Consider the following 21,557-nt stretch of genomic DNA (forward strand, 5'->3'; position numbering starts at 1 on the left):
TAGACGCTCCCTTGTCTTTGATCACCTTGCAGTCTTGGGCTAGGACTAGAAAAAGAGAGCCAAGATGACAGGGCTGAAGCTCCCAGAGCAAAGCACATTACAGTAGGTCTGCTGAATCTCAGTGTCCCTTTTAGGTTGGTGTTTTAAGCTTATTAGAAAAAGACTAATCTGCAAACTCCAAGAGACACATTTCCAGAAGTGAACACAAGCTGTAAAGGTGTGAAGTCGTCTTCATCTTCCACATAGTCACAACAAAAAGAGGCACTTTTCAGCATAGTTGCATACCTGAACAAGCTATGTGACAGTATGATGGACATTCTCCATTACGCCTTGGTGGTCCCTTTGCATAGAGGGCGACAAAATTCTGTTTAATATAACTGGTCTCATACTGAAGAGGAAAGGACTCACCCATCTCTTTCAAAGATTCAAATCCAGTTCAGATTAGAACGAATCAAATCACCACTAAAAGTAAATTTTCAAGCACACCTTCCATTCTTTCTCGCATATTATTTCTCACATGTTTCTCTACGTTTAAACAAGGCAGGAGGACGAGGCTTACAGCTCTGGGGAGCAGTGGCCCAACAAGACCTTTGAGATTGACGTGCAGCAACCAGCTCGCTCACGATAACCAATACTCCGTCACTGCTGGTTTTGGTCCAATTCCTAACAGAGAGAAGGGAATCGTTCCTTCAAAAAGAGCTAAAATGTGCATTTTTGCTGGAGAACTTGCAAAGCAAACAAGCCTTTATATCCCTTTAACAATAGCAGCTTTCATACATAGAATATATGTTTCATTGCTACGTTCATTTACAAGTGCTATGACCACATGTGAAATGTTTCCCAGACACCTCACAGGTTCACTGGATAGAAACATTGCTAAAAAAAAAAAAAAATTACACATGTGCAGAAATCTATCCCAAGTCTGCTGCAGAGCAAGTAATTCCCACTTGCTCATTTTTTCTCCCAGCCTTTGCCTCAATCCAGCTAGTACACATTAAAACATCCACACCAATCTGATCCAGGCAATAGCTGTTCCACAAGACCAACGAGCGTTAACTGTTATACAAACACGCATCAGCAGATGGTAACTGCTTCCAAGTAGGTTCTTCACATGCTGAAGATATAAAGGTCAATTGCCTAGAGCAAACATGGGTGTAGAGGAATGACAAAACCACATCTCTGTATTTAATGGCAGCAGGACACGATTCATTTTGTTTTCTGAGCACAAACATTGACAGTAGCAAACTGTCATCAAACCCTTACCTTGCTGGCCAGGAGGCTGCAAGCCAGTCTGGCCCATTCATCCGGCAACAGCTCATCTATCCTTACCAAAGTTTTTACTTCTCCAGCCCTACTTTACACCTCTCATGAGGAAACCCAGCTCCTGCAGTCAGACTGTAGGGGAAGAGAGCACAATGACACAATACTAATCAATTGAGTGGGCTAAGCGAGGATATAGTACTTCTTCCTTCTCAAGAGCTGCTGAAAAGCATTAATAGCAAGCAAGTGAGGATACTAAGACAATGCCAAATACCCATCCCGGCCCCCAAACAGTCCATCTTGATACCTGCCTTGCAAGCAACTGCTGCAAGAGGAGTGACTAATCCCTAGGCAACAGATTGTATTTACGGAAGTGCTTAGGGACTCTGATCGGAAACAAGGCCTGCTCTAGCTGGCACTGAACGTCTTGCTGAAGGTGACTACTGTCATTTCAGAGATCAAGTAACTAATGACAGATCGTATGACAGTGTAATAAGCAGTAGCCTTCACTACACCATAGTAATCCTCCTGCCTCCTCCCATATCAGTACATTAGCAGCAAGCCCTTTTGAGCTATGCCTATTAAAATTAGGAGTCCTTCACAGAGGACTACATCTTATTCCTCTCCAGACTCTTATAGGGCTGTCAAAATTGCAATCCAGCTGTATGGCACTCCAAAGCGGTGGCCTTTACAAAGGCTTTCTATGAAAGGACATTGGCAGCATTCATAAGATGAAGCCCACATTTGAAGAGATACTAAATCAATGTCTCCCTCTATAGGAGGTTCACCCATTTTCAACAAAACAGAACAGAACCACATCCACTGAACCTTTCAGCTTCACTTCAGGAAATGGTGTCATTCAACATGACCATCAAGGAGCTGCTCCGAAACGTCAGGTTGCAAGCCCCATCCAGCAGTCTTAAGTTCTGGAACAGATCAGGAAACGGCCTCGACTGCAGCCCGGGAAGCAGGAGCTACCTGCCTTGCTATCTGCTGTACTTTGCTCTGACAAATCCTGGGAAATCAAGAGGCAAATGGAGTCATAATCACCAATAAGAAACATGCAAGTATAGACTAGATTCCTCCCCACCTCAAGCAGAATCCCCTTTTAATTGTGCTTTTTAAACTCCTCCTCCAATTCTCACCTCAGTCCACACTTCTCCATTTAAATACGGAAGTCTCATCACTGGTGACTTTCTCAAGCAGTTAATCTAAGCAGGTACATACCCACGCAGCTTTCATACCTCCAACTATTTTTCTCAGCCCTCTCTATAATGAGCTTGTAGCTCTGATTCCCCGCAGATAAGGATTGCTATAGGAAGGCTAGTGCTCCCCCTCCATGGAGTTTTGCAAGCAGATGCTTAGCATTGACTCAGATTTCCTAAGATGGGTGAGTATCTTCTTATCAGGTTCTTCCTCATGTCAACAATGTCACTGTCTTTTCATATATATATATCTATATGAATTTTTTTTTTTTTTAAACAGACTACCTCTGAGCCGGATCTGAACGTTGGAGCACAGAAAGCACCGTCTGCAAGGGTGTTATTGACCTGGAGATGCGTCACAGAATCAATGAAAGTCAGCAAGTGGCTCCAGCCTGTTGCAAATGCTTGCTGCCAAAACTTCCCCCATAAATAACAGACGGAAGCACAAGGAAGTCTCTTGTGTTAAGATTTAATAATAATAACATTTCAAAAACAATGAGTGCATTGTACACAAGATCTGCTATTCAGTGCTTTTTATTGACCATTTGTTTTGCAAGTGTCAGTGTACTGAAGACCTAGGGAGTGGTAAGTGGATAAAAAACCCAGCTGGGACGTTTCTCCAAGGAGGGCAGGAGAGGAGGAGGGCAGCAGGAGATTCAGAATCGAACAAACGTGGCATCAATCTGCCGGACAGATGGGAGGGCCAACATGATTTTGCGCCGGTACTGGGGATCCTTCTGCAAGGGGTTTCGCTCCAGATATACAGTTTCCAAGTTCTTGGCTCCTTTCAGCTCATCCAGGTCACTCCAGCTCTCGATGAGATTATCATTCATCTGCAGAGCACATATACACACACTCACACAAACGAATACTTCCAGCAAAGTCTGGTTAGCAAGAACCTAGCCAGACTAACGCTTCTCATGAGGAGTATCACCCAGTGGCAGTAACCTGTACAGTCTTCAAATGCAGGTAAGTTGTCCCTGACTACATGATCCTTTTCCCTCTGGAACCCGAGACAATCTTTTCTGTTCCACACTCCAAGCCTCGCTAACCTTTATCAACTTCCACATAGTCTTGGGCTGCAGGTCAAACACTCCGCTCTACAGACAACGTACCTGGTCTGGCAGGTACGCTTGGAAAGACTCAGCAAGATGCTGGGACAGTCTCTGTATTACAGTGTGTCCCAGGCCATAAATTGTTCATTTAAGGGTTAGAAAGTTCTGTGCCAAGATTTTCTTCCATTGTGACGTCTATCTTTACTTCCATGACTTGTCCTCGGGAATGTTAGAAAAGGTCTAAAATTGATCTGAAAGTGATTGTTTTCCCTCTCCTTTACATCATTTCCTCACAAAAATTGCTTCTGCCGTCCAGAGAAGGCACCAAGGTCCTTGATTCAGGTTCTCCTCACCTTAGCTACCTCCTTGCTTGCTTGACAAAGAAATTGCTGTGGAAGGGGCTGAACAGTTCAATTGCCTGGCAAGGAAGCAAAGTATGAGGGGTGGCCACGTGCTGTCCAGCCTAGAGACTTCAGCCATCCTCTGCTCTTGGATGCAGAGGCAGTTACTACAACAATACCATCTTTAAAAAAAACAAAACAAAAAAAACCAATGCATTGGCTCTGGCCTCCCTCAACAACTGTTCATCGCGTCAGGCACCCATGGTAAATGGAAAACTTTATGCATCCTGTTGGTTGTGTGGCAGATAAGAAGTAGCTGTATTTTCTCGAGCTGCCTCTTTCCATCTAGTTCTGTGAAAGAAAACTGCTCCATGACTGGAACTGCCAGCGCTCCAGCAAAATCCAGCTCCAGATGGTTTTTCAGTTACAACCCTAGACTAAGACTCCGAAGAAAATCCGCTAGCTCTTCACCCTGCTATAGCTCATCCCAACATTGCTTCGGTAAGTAACTTGACCGATGCTGGAACTCCTCCACTGGGGAGACACTGGGAAGAACTTAGAAGGTTCCTTCCTATCTAGGATTTGGAATTCCGTTTCCTTGAGTTGTTAAAGAACTTTGTTATGTGGTTTTACCTCTTCAGTCAGTGAAAACATAAATGAGTAAAAGCAACACTTGCTTATATCAAAGGAAGTTCTGCCTAGCTTTTTAATCAAGAAGAATATAAGCTTTTTAATAGTGTTAGTGTGGAAAAAAAACCCAAACAACAAAAAACAAAGAAAACAGGAGAGCATTTTCTCAGTTCAGCGGGGGAAAGGAGCTGCACACAGCTAACAGATCTTGGCCAAAGCTCTGCTTTGGCAAAGGACTCTCTTAAAGCACTAGTGTTTTTGCAGAAGTCCAGTGAAGATAGGCTCCTCCCTTTACCTTCTGCTAAGCAAATGGAAACAGCTGCACAATGCCTTCTTGTATAAGCAGAACAGCAGCAGAGTTCAGAGAGGAAGATTATAGGAACTTGCAAAGGATCACAACAGGTCCCACACCAGCCACACTGTACTGTCTCAATTCTACTGCCTAGAAGACGTCATATTAAACAGGCTGCTCAGCTCCCGCTGTATAAAGAGCTCCTTCTGGAATTAGTAGGGTCAGGTAACATCACTAGCAGTCTACTAAGCAGCACTCCAAGTTGGGAAAAATAGCCCAAGGAGTCAAGACACCAGACTAGCTAGATTTCATTTGCAACTGCTTTCTAGTTCTTCTATCACTACCTTTGCCCAAAAGTGTAAATAACTGAAACTCTAGATGACAGGCATGAAGCAGCGTAACTCTTATTCTCAGCCCTGACCTGTAGGAACTCTACAAGGGCTAAAGCATCTTCCAACTCACGAGGGACAGTTATCTCTTCCCCAAACATTAGCAGCTCTCAAGTATAGCAGGGTACTGATATTTCAGGAAAGGAGTCCCTATACATTTCCTGACTGGAGTTGTAAATGGCTTAGCTGTTTAGGGTGCCACGAGGAAAAAGAACCAACCCTAAACAGTTATCTACCTCACAGGGATGGAAGTACCCAGAAACAGTTTTGTTTTCTTCATATTTAGAATGCCACGAACACACCAACTCTGCCCTAAATACACTCTGAACAGGTAGTGCGCTCTGGTGCGGTGCTGAGCCAATATCAGCTTCTCCCATTTCACAGTCACGCTGACTCAAAGAAAGAGTTGCTCTGCAAAAATAGGACACAGTAGGGCTGTTTTCTAACCATTACAAGCAAGGCTTTATCGGGTACACATTGGCGGTAGTACCTATATTCTAGGTAGAGATAGGCTTGTTACTACTAAGCAAAGCCCTGCAAAAATCTTGTTAGGCTTAACTTTTTCCTCAGCAGAAACAATCATACTCCTTCCATGCAGACTGGTAAGATCTTTAAGTCAGTCGTCAGAACACGAAGAGCTTACAATAGCCTTAAGGATCGCTGTACTCCAAGAAATAAGCCACCCTCCTGTTCCCAAGCAGAGGGGTGGGTTTCTTTCGCCATAGCACAGTCATTTCAGGTACCAGCTCCAGCCTGCACTTACCCAGAATTCCTGCAGCTCTGTTAGGTGGCTGATATTTTCAATCTTTTTGATTCTATTCGATGCAATGTCCAGCATTGTAAGTTTGTTCTAGACAAGCAAACACAAAAACTTTAGATCAGATTTCCTTTCATCTCTGTCCCACCGTTTTCAGGCCCAGAGTTGAAAGTTATTAGAAGCAATGCCACATTATTGCCAGCTGTTTACATGCAGCACAAGGAGAGTTCTCACTGACTAAATATAGCAGGGAGACTGTTTTTAATTATGCTGGGTTACTGACCTCCCAGAAGCCATGCAAGACAAATGAAGTTAATTACTGGCTGGCTGGCAATTGCCAACCATGTGGTTGGTCCTAAACCCTGAACTTCCAACAGTATGTTATGATTAGGAATCCATTAAAAAAAAAAAATCGCCCTTTTGAGTGGCAGAGTTAAAAACAACCTACACATTCTTTGCAGTAGGAAGCTCAACAGTTAAAAAAACGTTTTTTTGCCTTGCACACAATTCACCGAGTTGCCGATTTTTCTGCTCTCCTACAATGCCATCTACTGTTAAATGAGAACGAAAACACGCAATCCTAGTCAGAAATCAAGAAAAGTATACTGATAAGGCGGCAAGCCAGATGCCACGGCTTGCCTCTCACCCATAGCTCCTCTTGAGAAAGACTCCTACTCATCTACAAACTCTTGTCTGAAACACTGAAGCAGACAGAGCCAGGAGCAGCTGCCAGTCTCTTCCCCTGCTGAAGACGAGCCAGGCCGTCTTATTAACCACATACTCTGTGCATTCCTCCAGTCCACCCCAAATAACCATGAAAGCTACTCTATTTCAGAAGATCTGGAAAGGCTTTACATACGCAAGATATTTTAACACAGCAAATACGTGGTTCTCTGCGGTCAAGAGGCTCAACACCCCCCAACATGCAACTGGGGAAGCGGAGCAACAAAAACTTCCAGAAAAGCCCAGCCCCCACGAGGGGCACTTTAGGGCAACAATCCAGACACACTCTTAGCGAGAGCCTGTGGGAAGCTCACATTGTTCTCCAGTCCCTCGATGACTTCAATACCGTTGTGGCTGAGGTACAACTCGCGCAAATTCACCAAGCTCTGCAGACCCTCAATCTTGGTCAGACGGTTGCTCTGAAATGGTAACAGCAGTTTAAGTCCACCATAAACAGACCAAAACCCAAGTGAATTACTGGGGAAAAGCATTTCTTTGAAGTATAACTGGGAAGGGGAAAAACGGCCTGCTTGGGGTGGGGGGGGGGGTGGGAGGGGAGGCAGGGAGAAGGCAGGAAGCATAGTCCACACTGATGCCGTGTGCTCAGTTCATTTGATGTCTATCGTACCAACTCACAAGGAAGTTCTGGGGATGCCAAAATCTTGAAGTTTGGAAGAATGCAACTCTGACCTTTCCATCAAAAGTTTTCCATTTGGTCTGTTTAGAAACAACAGGCCTACAGATTAATAACATTTGTTTCGTAGTTCTTTTTAATGGAATGGTCAGAAGGGAAGCTGCATCACTTGTCAGCATGAGCCCAACACTTTCTCCAATGTATAATTCCGTATGTCATATAGAATAAAATGTTTACTGATGCTGCAACATGAAGAAAGCATGACTTTCTTACCAACAGTTAGAATGCACTAGGGCTGTCATACAGAAGAGAGGGAGACACAAGGAAAGAAGTTACTTGAGAATCTTTTCTCTCACCCTTTAAAAGGGGAGATATTTTCCCTAAACTCATGCTTGTTCAAACATCTCCCTTCTTCACGAAGGAGGCAGCAACACTGAGCCCACTGCCATTATAAGGACTTCCCTGACATAACTCGTTTAATGCTACTGTAATATATTGGAAAATAGTATTTCAGGAAGGAAATGGATATTCATTTCCTGTCCCTTCTCATATAAGAATCAAACATTTGTTTTGCTCTTTTTTTTAAATCAGTGTCTACCAATGTCATTTAGTGTCAAAAGGTGTGAAAAGAAAGCACAAAGAAAGTCACACTCTTTCTTCGGGTCAAGGAGTTTGAGTCAAACACTGAAGACCTAGTGATTCAGAAGAGCTTCATCTCAAATTACAAGGTGGTTCCTATACCCGTTCAAGACATAAGAGCTTAAAGTAGAATCAATACCTGTATACTGAGCACAGATAAGTTTGTTAGGGCATCCAAGTTCTGGAGCTTGGTGATTTTATTCTTTCCAAGGAATAGACTGTCAAGATTAGTCAAGGTGTCGATGTTTTCAATTGCCTGTGAAATGACCAAAGACGACAGTGTTATCGCTGTGACAAAAATCCCAACCTACAGATGATCAAGTCTGAGAGAGGCATTTTAAGATGGTGGAAGCACAGAGGGCCTTCTAAAGATATCCTGGTTCTCACAAACCGTCTGTTATCTTGATTTGTATGGTTCTAAAACTTACACTATATAATCAAGATTTCTCCAGCTTGGATTGTACAGGCAGCCTCAGACATTAAGTGCACCTCACATCCTCACAGCGCCCCAAAAAACCAGAGATACTTGCACAGAAATCCACATTACTAGCCATTACTGTAGACGCACATCAGAAGCAGAGAGAGGACCTTTATCCCATTTCACTCAGTGATCTGAATACATCTAGAATACATGCTTTCTAAGTGTCAGAATTTCAGAAGAGGAAACACGAACTATCTGGACTGCCATGAGAAGAAAAAGAAAGCATTTTCAAGTGGGCGGTGACAACAAAGAGCACATTACAGCCCTGACTCGTGTAGCTGCGCTCCTGACAAACGCAAGCCTGCCAATTCCACACCACAAAGCATGCACAAGGTAAGGCCTCCCTCATGGTCCAAGAGCAGAGCAAGCGCAGGGCTTTGTGCGGTGACAGCTGGCTTGTGCCACTACTGCTCATTGACATTCATTAGGGGTCATGTCACCTTGTCCTGGCCGTTGCCTCCACTAAATCACCACCAGCAGCCACGTGCAATCCAGGCAGCAACCACAGAGAACGGAGAGGCTCAGTGTGTCATGACATTCTTGGGGACATCAGGTGTATCCAGAGCAGGGGATATTTGTTTGTGAAACAAGAAAATCTGCTACTAGTGAACGGAAGGAGCATCTGGGAGGAGAAAATAAAATCTCCAAATTTAGTCCTAACCACCAATGACCGTAATTCAGTCAGAGGCAAGCTGTTTAGCTTCTCCACACATCAGTTTCGGTGCCATAGCAAAGTTAAACGTCTCATGGGTGTATCTGAAGGTAAGGATGATACACGTGTTAAATACACACACTACTAGTGCAATATACCCACGACATCCATCTAAGTTCTGAGCTCAGCCTTCAGTGGGAGACGATAAGGATCTCTGAGAGGTGGCCGAAGAACCACGTTCTTTACTTACAACAGTAGGGGCAAAAGAAAGCATGAAGAGAAGAGATGAAAATATAGGGGGAGAAAGAGGGAAGGGGCTTAAAGAAGACTCCTGTAAACAGAAGGAAAGAAAACGCCATGGATTTTTGCAGGGGACAACCTCCTTCAAGTCAAAAGCCAAGAACTACTGTTGAAAGAGAAAGGAATTTTAAATAAGGACACCAGCTCACAAAAAAACAGTAATGGATGCACACACAGCTGTGCATCTGTGCTCGAGTACCTTTGGACTATTCAGCTTTCCATACCCTTCTTTCCTGGTGAAGACTTTCAGAGAGTAGTAGTGTTAATGAGATAGGCCAAGGAGCGTAAACAATGTCCTTGCACACATGCGTGTGTGTACATACATGCACATATAGCAGATAGAAGAGAAGATGGACACAAACACACACACACGCTACATTTTAACAGCACATACTGGGATTCACACTCCTTCTAGCCTGTGGAACTACCCTTGTTTTGGCCCTGCAAGAAAATAGATTTGTTCCTCAGTGGAAGCTCCTCCAGTCCTGACAGGGGGGAAGAAACGTTTGTGGTTCTGAGGATGTTGAGAAGAAATAACCAGGGGAAGAAGAAGAAGAAAAAAAGCACACTACTTAAAGCTACAAAAAAGCCACACTTAAGTGAGTGTGAAACAGATAGACGTGAGGAAAAAAATTAGGACAACAAATAAAGAAACACTTGCCTCAGTTCAACTTCACGAAAAAATAGGCATGAAAATGCATCAGCTCAGGCATAAAATTCTTCTTCCCCAGCATTAGCATAATAAAGACAGAATTATGAGCGTTTAGTACGTCATGATTGACTCCAGGGTAAAAGCATGCAGAAAGATTATAGTTTTGCAGCAAAACGACTAAGACAACCCTACTGCAGTAACTCTGATGCACAGGGGATTAGTATATCAGGCACTCCAGTGCCAAGAACACTGCCTGAACAGACAGTCCATAGGTTATTACCCTACAGAGTCAAGGATAGGCCCAGCTGCAAAGCATGCAGCTGGGTTACCCTTCCAACAGGAAAATATCAAGAGAGTTCTAGCTGCCCCCAAATAACAGGAGTCGCATTCCTTTGGGGTTTGTTTGTTTTACACACACAGGCTCAACACTGAGGAAAAATACATGTAAAAGTAATCGGGTTGCTCCAAAGATATTATTTGGCTTGACGACAACGGTGGCGACGAACTGCTTAAATATCCACTCAGAAATGTATTTACAAAGGAAAAAAAAAAAACAAAACAAAACTTACAAGGTAGTGATTCTTAGATATGGAATATAGCACAAGGTTTGTCTAATCCAGCTTTCGAAACATAAGCAGCAGTAGCCTGTTAGGTTTCTGCCTAAGGAAACCGCATATCTCTTTCTTGATCTCTAGGTCATGTTCCCCCAGCCTATGCAAACTACAAGGTTCCTAATCACTCATCTGGCTGAAGTTCTCACACTCTAGATTTAATCCCTTAAGTCATTTCATTTCCAAAGTAATAATTCCTTCAGCTGGAGGAGAAAAGGATCCAACTCAGCTTTAGGAGCAAGATAAACCCTAGCCACTCCATAAAAGCATCAAACATTTCTGCCTTAACACAGAGAAAAGCTCTTATAGTCACTGAAGAAAGGCCATTACAGTAGCTGATGCTTCTTTCTTTTCTAGGAAGAGAAGTGTGCTTCCATGGGCCTTACAATGCAGAAGACAAATAGGTATTTTTCTAGTTTGCTCTTTCAGCACAAGTAATTTTCCAAAGAATGAGATTGCAACTGAAGTACGTCAACTTAGATGATTTTCAGATTGGAACACAATCATTTGTTAGAAGTATTTTTTTAAAGTGAATACAACTGAAAGTTTATTAAAAATTTTATATATATAAAAAATATATATATAGTTTACTTTGCATGTTGCAAGCCTTTTGTATCATCTGTTTCACCAATCCTCTTATGAATTAAGCAAAATAAAGAAAAGCATACATTATTGACAGGAGAAACAGTACTCAGAACTGCTTCCCTTTTTAAGTGGGCTAGATTTCAAATCAACAAAAATCGGAAAGGTCACAAATGACACAGTTAAAAAAAACTGACCAGACAGAAATGCCTCAAAAACCTCACATTATGCTGCTGACTGAGTGAAGCCTCAGGAAAATTTTTTTCTTGAGTGAGACTGACTAAAATAGCAAGTTATCAATTATACATACCAATCTGAAACTAGAATTTATTTTGAATCTAATAGGTTTTATAAAATAGAAGCGGACTGACTGCCAGCCTGTAGGAAGGTAAGAGAAAACAAGGTTTGGCTCTCTATCAGCAGGGAAATCTCATCTGCAAAAGGCAACACACAGGAGATGCAAGGAGGTCATTAGAGAGAAATTCATAAATAGTAACTTAGTAGCCAGGCACTAAACGCATACATAATTGAAGGATTCAGCATGCACAGCAATAAGCAATTACATATTTAATGACTAGAACAATCAAAAGAGCAAAACTGCAAGTAAAAGCAGTGCACTTTCAGAAAGGGCTAATCCCAAGCCAAAGAGCATGAAACTCTCCAGCTAACAACTTGTACAGTGAACCTACCCGGATTCGATTGGATCCCAACTCTAACATCTGTAACTGCTGTAAGTTACTTAAATTCTCAATTTTGCCGATTTTGTTGTTGACGAGGAAGAGTTTTTTAAGCTGGGTAAGCCGATCTAGTCCTTCAATTTGTCGCAGAACATTAAATGAGATGTCCAGGATCCTGAGATGAAACAAAATAAGGGTCTCTTCAGTCCAGGAGGAACAGATGATTTTGGAAGAGGTGCTTGCAAATTGGTGGGGAACCTCAGTTTCTGCAGAGATCAAGCACTTTGCGAGCCCTCGAGGCTACAGTCAAAGTGGCATTTCTTTTATCATAAATGACAACAAACATAGCCTTCAAAATATTTCTACAGCATGTCAGGGGGGAAAAAGAAGAAGGAAAAAACCCACCGTCACATGCAAAAGAAAGCCATCACTTTGCCCAACTATGGAGCTGCCACTGTGGGAGGCAGCCAGTCTTCGTTATTGCATATTCTTGGGAAAAGTGTGCATCCAGAAGATTTGCCTCTAACAGGACAAGGTTAAGGCCTTCCAAAGACATGAAGCAGTTACAACTGCGGGAAGCAGGTCAGTCCTCCTTCATTCTCAGTGGAAACAATTTTGCGTTTCTCCAGAGTGACCTCAGACAAGTGCTTGTAACTGGAGAAAGCACTACTCCTCACACCCTTTTCCTTGCTGAGTCACAACATTAATCTCATCCGAAATCTCTTGTCATTTCCTGCAGGAATAAAAACCTGGTAGTGACAGGAAGAGCTCTGTGCAACAAGGGATGGCTGAGCTTATCTGCATCAGGGCAGAAAATCACTGCAACCACCTATGATTCCAGCTGCCTCACACAGGGCACATTTCGTTTTTGGCTGGCTGGCTGTCCCTGACGAGCTCCAGGATAATGAGACTAGTTTATCACACAAGTTAAATCCCCACAGACAACTGACACTGTCCTTCACAGGGCACTCAAATGGATCTCAGAAAAAGGCCTAGGTGGTAAAGACAGGAGTAAGTACAGCACGAATAATTCGGTGACAAACAACCCTCAGCTCAAGCCTGGTGATTCCCCTCGACTCACTCAAGTTCTGCTAGAGCCTCCAAGTTCTCGATCTTCCGAATCTGATTATCATAGAGATCCAGCTCCCGCAAGGTCTGCAGTTGCTCCAAGTTCTCAATGCGCTTAACCAAATTCTGACGCAGACACAGAGTCTAATAGTTGGGGAAAAGTTGAGAAACAAATAGGAGAATGGATATGAATGACAGCATGCACTGCCCTTTGGAATACAGACAATAAACTTTCTGGTTTATCCATAAAGTTGTTGCTGGGGTTTTCCGGGTTTTGTTGGTGTTGCTTTTACAGAATCTGTCTTTGTTTTATTCCTACTCTATCAAAGGAAGAATTCCTACATTAAGTTGGTCAAACACTGTAACAGGGGCCCACAGAAACTGTGGAGTCTCCATTTTTGGAAATACTCGAAGCTTCAACTGCACAAGGTCCTCAGCAACATGCTCTAACTGGATCTGCTTTGAACAGGGGCTGACTAGAGACCTCCAGAGGTCTTTCCCAATCCAAATTTTTTTTTTTTTTATGTTAAGCCAGCTGTGCAAATACAGGATGCTGTCTTAGAATCAGCCCTGATGTCTCATCTCTCATCCTCTTCCAACACCAACTTCCAGAGCCCTAGGATTTTGACTACTACTTGACAAATGGATAAACGCTACCTTCTTCACTCATATACAAAATGAGCTCATTAGGATCACAGCCACAAGGAGACCCTGTACTGATCTTCTTAGAGGTCAATTTAGCAAAATCTCCAGCTCCAAGAGACATTTGTTATTCCTTAGGACTTACCTTCACTTTCTTGAGCACCTCAAATCCTTCTATCTTCCCAATTCGGAAATGATTCAGGTCAACATCCTGAAAGAGAAATGGAGGTCAGAGGGATTCAGCAGCTGTTTCAAAACAGTCTTCAAAGACCAGCCTGGTACCTTGTTCTAAGGAAAACTATAGTCTTACAATGCACACCGTTCATTTAAAACCGCCCTTCAAAGAGCTCATAAAGATTTGGTTTGGCAGACGACATCATCAACACAGGTGAAGCATGCGGCCTTAGCTTCTCAACTGCAAACACGCTATCTGTGAAAGGGCCACAGCATGAGGCCATTTCATGAGTATGAGTTTTGTTTCAACAAAATAAGTCTTTGGGGGTAAATTCTGAATTTACTTAGAAAGATAAGTTCTATTGTCCAGAAGGAATAAGGTACCGCATAAAATCCTCATATCTGCCTTGCCAGGGCTTACCTGGGACATACTTTGCTATTTCCAGCTCCATGCCTCAGATGGACAGGGACCACTGACCGTTCAAATACCTTTGTGCATCAGTGGATGTCAAGTTACGTTCACATCTGTACTGTCCAGCCCCAGAAATTCTGGTGTTGTATTATTCCTTTTCTTGAGCGACTTGCAACTCACCACCCAAGCTCAACAACCCACCAGCTGACAGGCTCATGCAGCTGCCTACGCCAAGACATAAGGCCGGTAACTGGCTGCGTCTGTTATGAATCATGAGTCTTTCAGCAGCAACCAGCTCATTAAAGATATTTTCACAAAAGCTTGCATCTCATCACTGATGCTTGCTGCATGCCCCCATTTTCAGTGCCTCCATGTTTATTCTAAAGTTCAAAACGACTAAGAAAGGTTTCAGCTGCTGCTTAAGAATAACGCACCTTTATTTTTTGTCTAAAAGCTCTGAACCAATTCTGATGTGGATCAGGACAGCCAGCATCTTCAGAAATGAATTAACCGCGTTTCAACACTTTCGTTTACCTGCCTTTCCCTCCTACTGTGTTAAGCCCTTAGGAGCAAAAATTTGTCTTACCTCAGCTTCTGGGTCCAGACTAATCGTCTCCATGTCCACTGGTGTCTCTGCTTCTCCTGCAGCAGAAGCAAACACATTACAAACTTGTGCAGTTAATGGTGAGGCTACAGGGCTAGCAATTGGACAGAGAAAGGAAGCAAACGCTCTTCAGAAGAAATAACATAAGAGATGCACAGGTGAGGTATATTTTTAATTCAGCAGCCTGGCTCTCATCGTGATATCTGGTCACAAACAAAAGCTTCCTCAACAACAAGATTTCATGCCTAGATGCAAAGCACAGAAAGAACAGCACCTCATCCACCCTGCCTGTGGGGCTGGTAAATAATGCTGGCTCGAGACTGATTTGGGCAAGGTGCCTTTTCCTGCCTCCCTTACCATCCCACCGTTATCCCTCCGAAGATTTACCGTCCACAGCGTTTCTTCTCATCGATCTGATGCAATGCTGCCAAGAAAGAACCTGGCACACCTGTAGTATCTAGAGCAGCACCAAGTGTGACCAGGCAACACAGCAATCTCACCCTTCAGCTTTTCTTTCATAAATAGTAATAGTTTATGCCACTGTTGTGCACACTTTTGCCTGGATCTACCTTTTTTGTTTATTAAATGAACTCGCTAATATGCTAGAAAACACTGTTTATCACACCGCATATATTTTCTTGGGAAATGCTTTTACAGCTCTGGAAGACAGTCCAACATTTGCTGTGCTTCTAGCACAGCACAAGAGGGAGTGGAGTTTAGTGAATAAATTCATGTTGAATAATTCATGCCTGATTCCCATGTGTTGAAGATGGTGTGCTGTTTGCATCAATTTCAGAAGGAAAGGCTAATTAGACTTTGCAAGACAGACATACAACATGAAGCCTGGGTTGACTTCGTATGTATAGCCTCTGCATGTACTGCAGAAAGAAGACAAGAATCTTTAATTATGGTCACAAGTACAAAGACTCTGAATCAACTCCTACATTACTACATGCAAGCTCATTCCATTAACCCAGAATTAATGACTATTTTAATAGCCCAGCACGGCTATGACAGCTACATAAATGCCAAATATCTCCTACGGAGAACAAGCGTTTTTCCTACAGATGCTTGGTGTTGTCCATAGCATAGTAGGGCTTAACCAGTTTCGGTCGCTCGCTATACCCACAGTCAATTGCCTTGCTATATTTGGGCTATTGCTCTTGCCTGGGCATTTGAACAGGGAAGAGCCCTAACTCAACTGACTCATGGAATTTAAGCATGAAACACAGCCCTCAGTCCCTTGTCTTTTAAGGCTGCAGATAGCATAACTAACAGGAAACATAATTCATATTCTGAGGACGTGAAACAAGCTGGTAGGTTTGGTGCGTTTATCAAAACGCCACCAAAACCTGACATGAATACGTGTGCCTATCAGCATTTTAGCAGCGGGTAACACTTGTTTTTCCCCCTATTATTCTTCCAGATCAGGAGTGATGCACTTCAGCAGAGGAGCTGGATACACTGCCCTGCTGCTATTCCTAAAGCTGTTCCTATTTGACCTATTGCTAGAGTGCAAGATGCTGCAAACAGAGTGCTTCCAGACAAACAAGCAGCCCAGCTGAATTTATGGCCAAAAGGAATACACTCCAAGTTTAGAACAACAGTTGAGATAGCACATTAAAAGAAAAAACACAAACAAATATTCCTCTTGTATTAAGTTGCCCTAGCAGTAGTTACAGTGCTCAGGGTAAAGGACCTTCTCCCTTTGAGACTTTTAAGTTGTTCAACAGTAAAGCCAGTAACGCACACAGTAGATAATTTGGTCAAAAATTGTTATTCTTCAAGCTCTTTTGGCTGACAAGCTTCTCTACAAAATTACGTATTTCTCAGTCCCTATGGACTATTCATACACATTTGGTTTTGGCAGCATGTTAAATACTTTAAGCTAGGATCTGTTGATGAATAGCTCAGAGTGAGAGAACTTCAGAAATACCAGTAAAGTACTACCCCCTCCTCATATTTTCACCTTTTGACATTGAGTGAATGGATCCAAGATCTGGTCAAAAGGCGATGTAGTCTAGATTTGACTAGAAAGACAAAGCCCAATACCAGCTTCTAGAGGATTTTTTCCATAACAGCGATTTACAGCCACTGCTTTCCTCATACGCTTTTGGGTATACGTGGTGCTGTCACTCTGCATTTGGGTAGAAAATTTACCGGCACAAAACGCCCATCTGGTTTTATAACTCCCGTCAAGTTACCCATGGCATCCCAAGGAGCAATAAAACTCTGCATTACGAGAACACTTGATTTGCTTATGCCATATTTCACATACAACATTTGAATGAGTAAACAGTGTAGACATAATGCAAGAACAGAGTTATCTGCTAGCAAACCTGGACTGTCCTGCATACCTTAAGCATACTACTAAAAGCATCTTGGTTTTTCTAAAAGATCAGAACTTGGCAGTATTAAAAAAAATCCAATTGAAAGATTAATAGTGTATTTTTTTTTAAATCAAGTACATTAAAAATAACAGGCAGCTACGTCTTCATTCCCTCCTCCTCCATACAAGTCCCCGCTCTAGTTCTTACCATGAAGAAAATGAATAGTCTCTGAAGGACTATTATGGGATAGAAGACCTTCACCGCCTCCAGAAAATTCCCAACAAATCCCCAAAGATCTTAAAAGCTGCCATAGCAAAGGCAAGACAAATAAAATGTTAGAAGACTGCTGTTCTTAAAAGTCAGATATAAGACGGGTATCTTAGCAATAGTCCTAGCAGAGTCAGTGTGGGCAAAAAACCTCACAACTCCAAAGGTGCAAAACCAAAGCCACAGGGCTTCCAAATTACATGGTAAACGTGCATACACAGAACTAACAAAAATAAAAGCAATTTAAACCTAAACACAAAGACAATAGCATTTCCACAATGAGGATGATTTTCATAAACTTTAGGTACAGTATATAAAATCCTCTCCATCCAGTCTGACCAGTGGCATTTGTACACTTACAACATAGATAAATCAATACTGGTACGAAAACATCAATGTACATTTTTACTCTTAAAGAGCAGGTAAGCAAAAAACGGTTCTAGTGCATTTCCCGACCATCAATTGTCAGCCAAAAATTGTTTTATGAACCAAGTGAATACAAAACAAAGACCCCTAAACTGATCCTTCTACAGTCATTTCTACAAACAAAAGTATAGTTTCACTTGCGTACATTCAAGTATATAAACAATGGTTTAGTCCACAATTTTTAGTGTAGCAGGGTTTCTCAAAGGAGAAAAAGAAATATTGCTCCAGCAGTGAAGCTACTTAACTGAGTTTTTATGTAACCCATGCCTGTAAGCTACGCAGCTTTGCAGATGCAGGAAAAACACTACATTTGGGAAACCCAAATTCCGCAATACAGAACAGTAGTTACAGAGTTACGTAATTCCACAGTACCACAAGTATTAATTAAGAGTCTAACTGCACTTTTTAACTGCAAATGCATGAAAAATGTTATAAATATCTAAGCTATAAGCTTCCTAAACAGAGCTGCTATTCTTCAGAAAAATTAGCTGAATGAAAAATGTGAAGTTTCAGCTGCTTGAGTTCTCTCTATTTATGTTCTTCTGTGGAAAGCATGGAAAACTGTTCGTTGTCCTTCACCTGGGCAACTCAACAGCTGCCTACCGAAACTAACTCAAACGTTCCAAAGTTATTTCCTCTGCTTGGTCTCTGTTCTAGTTGAAGTTTGCTGAATCCTACCAGCTCAGAAGAAGAAGAAATGACAATACAGTCATTAAATAAAATAGTCCCAATATAATCCATCCACCAAATCTGAATTACCTTCCTGCTTTAAACTGTAATTAAAGGAAAGACTTCAAATGGCATATTTTCATATTATAATTCCCAGAGGAAACAACATACAAAATATAACTTTGAACATGCAGCTAAATTACGTTAGCTGAATGAACGCTCATTATGCTACATGCGTGCAAAGGAAAACAATGAACGACTGATCTGCTTGTTTTGCTGGCCGTACAGTGCTTGCGCTCTACAATTCCCAAGATGTGCTCCTTCACTTTCATAGACAACATCACACCATTTCGCAATTAATCACAGAAAACTATATGTTAACAGTGAATTATACCTAGAAATAGAGATCATTTAATTAGGAAATGAGAGTTCAAATTCTCACAGTAATTTACTACTTTAGAAACTATTTTTGCAAACTCTAAGGGACAAGGTTAAGAGGGATTTGTAAAAGAGCAACAGCCAAAAAGGATCAAAACACAGCGGAAAAAATTGCTATATTGTTTCACTTTTATTTCCAGGCCAATAGTTACTCGAACGCGTCCATCAGAAGGACGCTATTACATCTCAAATTATCAGGGCGTTCTAGCTCTAGATCTATTAGAGATTTAACTCTTTTTACTCCAACACCCACCAACCAGCACCAGAAGTTCACATAATGTTGCCAGCTGGGGTCTTCAGAGATGGATTTGCTCTGATAGAGTTTAAGCAAGTTACTGAAAAATAAGTCTTTCTATCAAACACACACAAGCTTAAAAAAAGCCTGTCAGAATTTCTACCGCGCTATACTAGTGTAAACAGTAAAAACAGTAGCAGGAGTTCCAAATCAAGAGGATTCAAACATTCAGATACAAGTATTTTGATACATCTTATAATTTGTAAATGTCTAAAAAAACTAAACAAAAGAATTGAAAGCTTCCTTCGATCTATCTAGAAATAGTCTCCTTTGCCTTCCAAACAAATCCAGCAATTTAAAAGTAAAAAAACTACATAACACTAAAGCAGAGATATAAAGAGCTGTTTCTATTCATTTCTAATGAACACTTGCAGCATCTTTCTATAGGAAGTTGCTACTACTTTACCACAAGATAGGTATTAGTAAAGATGTTTCATACTTCGATCTTAAAGATTTCAAAGAGAAGCGTGGTTTCACACACGGGTAAATAAAAAATAATAATAGGAAAAAAAAAATCCCCAAAATCTAATGCCAATGGTTCCATAAAAAAGAGGCAGCTCTGTTCTACCAATGACTACCTTACCACTAATTTTCTCAAAAGAGCTCTAAGAAAAAATCATGAGGTTAATAACATTACCACATATAGCCATGGAAAAGAGAAAGGATCGATGCACAGATACTGCTGTAAGTAAGAAGATCCCTCCTAGGGTGATCAATTAGATTGGCTGGGTACCTGTGCAGTTCTCACCATTCTGCTCCTCTTTCAGGCTCTGCTGACTGAGGTCTGTTACTAAGCAAGCTGCTTGCTTCTTCCCTTCTTCATCTCCCGACTCCTCCGATTCAATCCGCTTATCAACTGCACAAAATACATAACAGCAGATTTAGGCTACTTTCGTGAGCGGGGCAGAGAAGTAGCAAACAAATATAATAACCAGGACTCACATACACCACTATGCAGTTAGTAGAAATCCTAAGTTAACTAAATTAAAGGTTTAGTCTTAAATAAAAGGCCTCTTACCCCTTGTTTCTAGTTTGATTTTGGATGCACTTTTTCCTCCCTTCAGATCTTCCTAAAACCAACAATCTGGGAAGAAGACTGGAGGAAAAAGGAGATTTCTTAGATCAAAGGAGTGCAGATCCAAAGATTACGGAGATGGAATTATAATTATTACATTGTAAAAGCTTTTAGGAAAAAAAAAAATCAGTATCTTGTAAAACAGTAACAAAGACGTGAAGTAGTAAAAGCTTCACAAAAAAAAAAAAAAAAAAAAGAAAAAGCCAATCCCAGCAGATAAAGTAACCATCTCCCCAGCGTGATCGCTCCATCGTTTCCCCAGCCGCAACTCCGGCGGCCGCCCTGGCCCCGGGGAGCCGAGGTCCTTCGTCCTGGGCAGCGCACAGGCACCCCTCAACACGTACACTCCCCTCACGGGGTGGCCGAGGGGAAGCAACGCCATGCCAGGGCGCCGCTTGGTATTATCGTCGGGTTTTCTTTTTTTAGGTCACGCTCACCTCCACACACCCACTTCTGCCACCTCCCGCGCCTGCAGCCCCCCGGGGCGGGGGGGGGGGGCATCACGCTGTGCCCCAAATAGCAGCCCCACCCTGGGCGGCGCAGCACGGCCCAGAGGCCCCCGACGCCCCGGCCCCGGCCGGCAGCCGCCCCCGGGGGGACAAACATCGGAGTCTCCCACACCTCGGAGGACCCGGCAGCCGCTCCGCCCGCGCCCGGCAGCCGCCCCGCCGAGCGGCAACGGCTGAGTCGCGGCCCGCCCCGGCCCCGCAGCGGCCGCGGCCGTGCCGGCCCCCGGCGGGCTCTCACCCTCCATCATCTCCTGCGGTCCCTCTCCGCTCTCCGCCGCCATGTTGCTTCTCCTCCCCCCCCTCCCCCGCCCCCGCCCCCGCCCCCGCCCCCGCCCCCTTCCGGAAACCGTCGCAACGGCCGCCGCCGCCAATCAGAGCCCGCCGCCGGCGAAGGGCCACAGCCAATCACCACTGCAGGTGGTGCGCCGTAAGGGGAGGGGCGGGGCCCGGGCCGCCTGTCAGCTCCCGCGCATGCGTGCGAGCCCGAGCCCCGCTGCCTCCTGGGAGTTGTAGTACCCTGTGAGGAAAAGGAGGAAGCCGCCTGGCATTACTGCGGGGGCGGGGGGCGGTTCCCAGCCCACCAGCAGCCCCTCGGGCGTTACGAGCTGTTTCCGGCTTTTTCGTGCCGCTAGGGAACCCTGGCCCTTGCAGAGGGCTGGTCGTCCTCGGCTCCCCCACACACCTCCTCCCAGGCCGCGAGAGCGGGCAGCCCGGCGCGGCCCGGCTCGGGGCTGCCCGCGGGCAGGCATCCAGGCATCGCAGGGGCGC

General features: G+C 43.3%; 1 protein-coding gene across 4 annotated transcripts; it reads right to left on the bottom strand.

Annotated features, from left to right (window-relative positions):
* Window positions 1-2,918: 2,918 nt before the first annotated feature.
* PPP1R7 (protein phosphatase 1 regulatory subunit 7) lies at window positions 2,919-21,178 on the bottom strand. Of its 4 annotated transcripts, none has more exons than XM_068954779.1 (11): window positions 21,028-21,140; window positions 20,224-20,301; window positions 19,954-20,061; window positions 14,763-14,818; window positions 13,736-13,801; window positions 12,962-13,092; window positions 11,893-12,055; window positions 8,065-8,181; window positions 6,967-7,071; window positions 5,936-6,022; window positions 2,919-3,298 (listed from the first exon to the last, which is right to left on the bottom strand). In XM_068954779.1, exons 4-11 carry the CDS (start codon window positions 14,793-14,795, stop codon window positions 3,122-3,124), a joined length of 879 nt encoding a protein of 292 aa, XP_068810880.1. In that variant the 5' UTR covers window positions 14,796-14,818; window positions 19,954-20,061; window positions 20,224-20,301; window positions 21,028-21,140; the 3' UTR covers window positions 2,919-3,121. The 4 variants fall into 4 exon arrangements, with proteins under 4 accessions (XP_068810880.1, XP_068810879.1, XP_068810878.1 ...); XM_068954778.1 differs by having other exon boundaries at window positions 19,939-20,061; XM_068954777.1 differs by lacking the exon at window positions 20,224-20,301 and having other exon boundaries at window positions 21,028-21,178.
* Between the last annotated feature and the right edge of the window lie 379 nt (window positions 21,179-21,557).

Source organism: Struthio camelus, chromosome 9 (genome assembly GCF_040807025.1).
Source record: "Struthio camelus isolate bStrCam1 chromosome 9, bStrCam1.hap1, whole genome shotgun sequence".
Classification (NCBI taxonomy): Eukaryota; Metazoa; Chordata; class Aves; order Struthioniformes; family Struthionidae; genus Struthio; species Struthio camelus.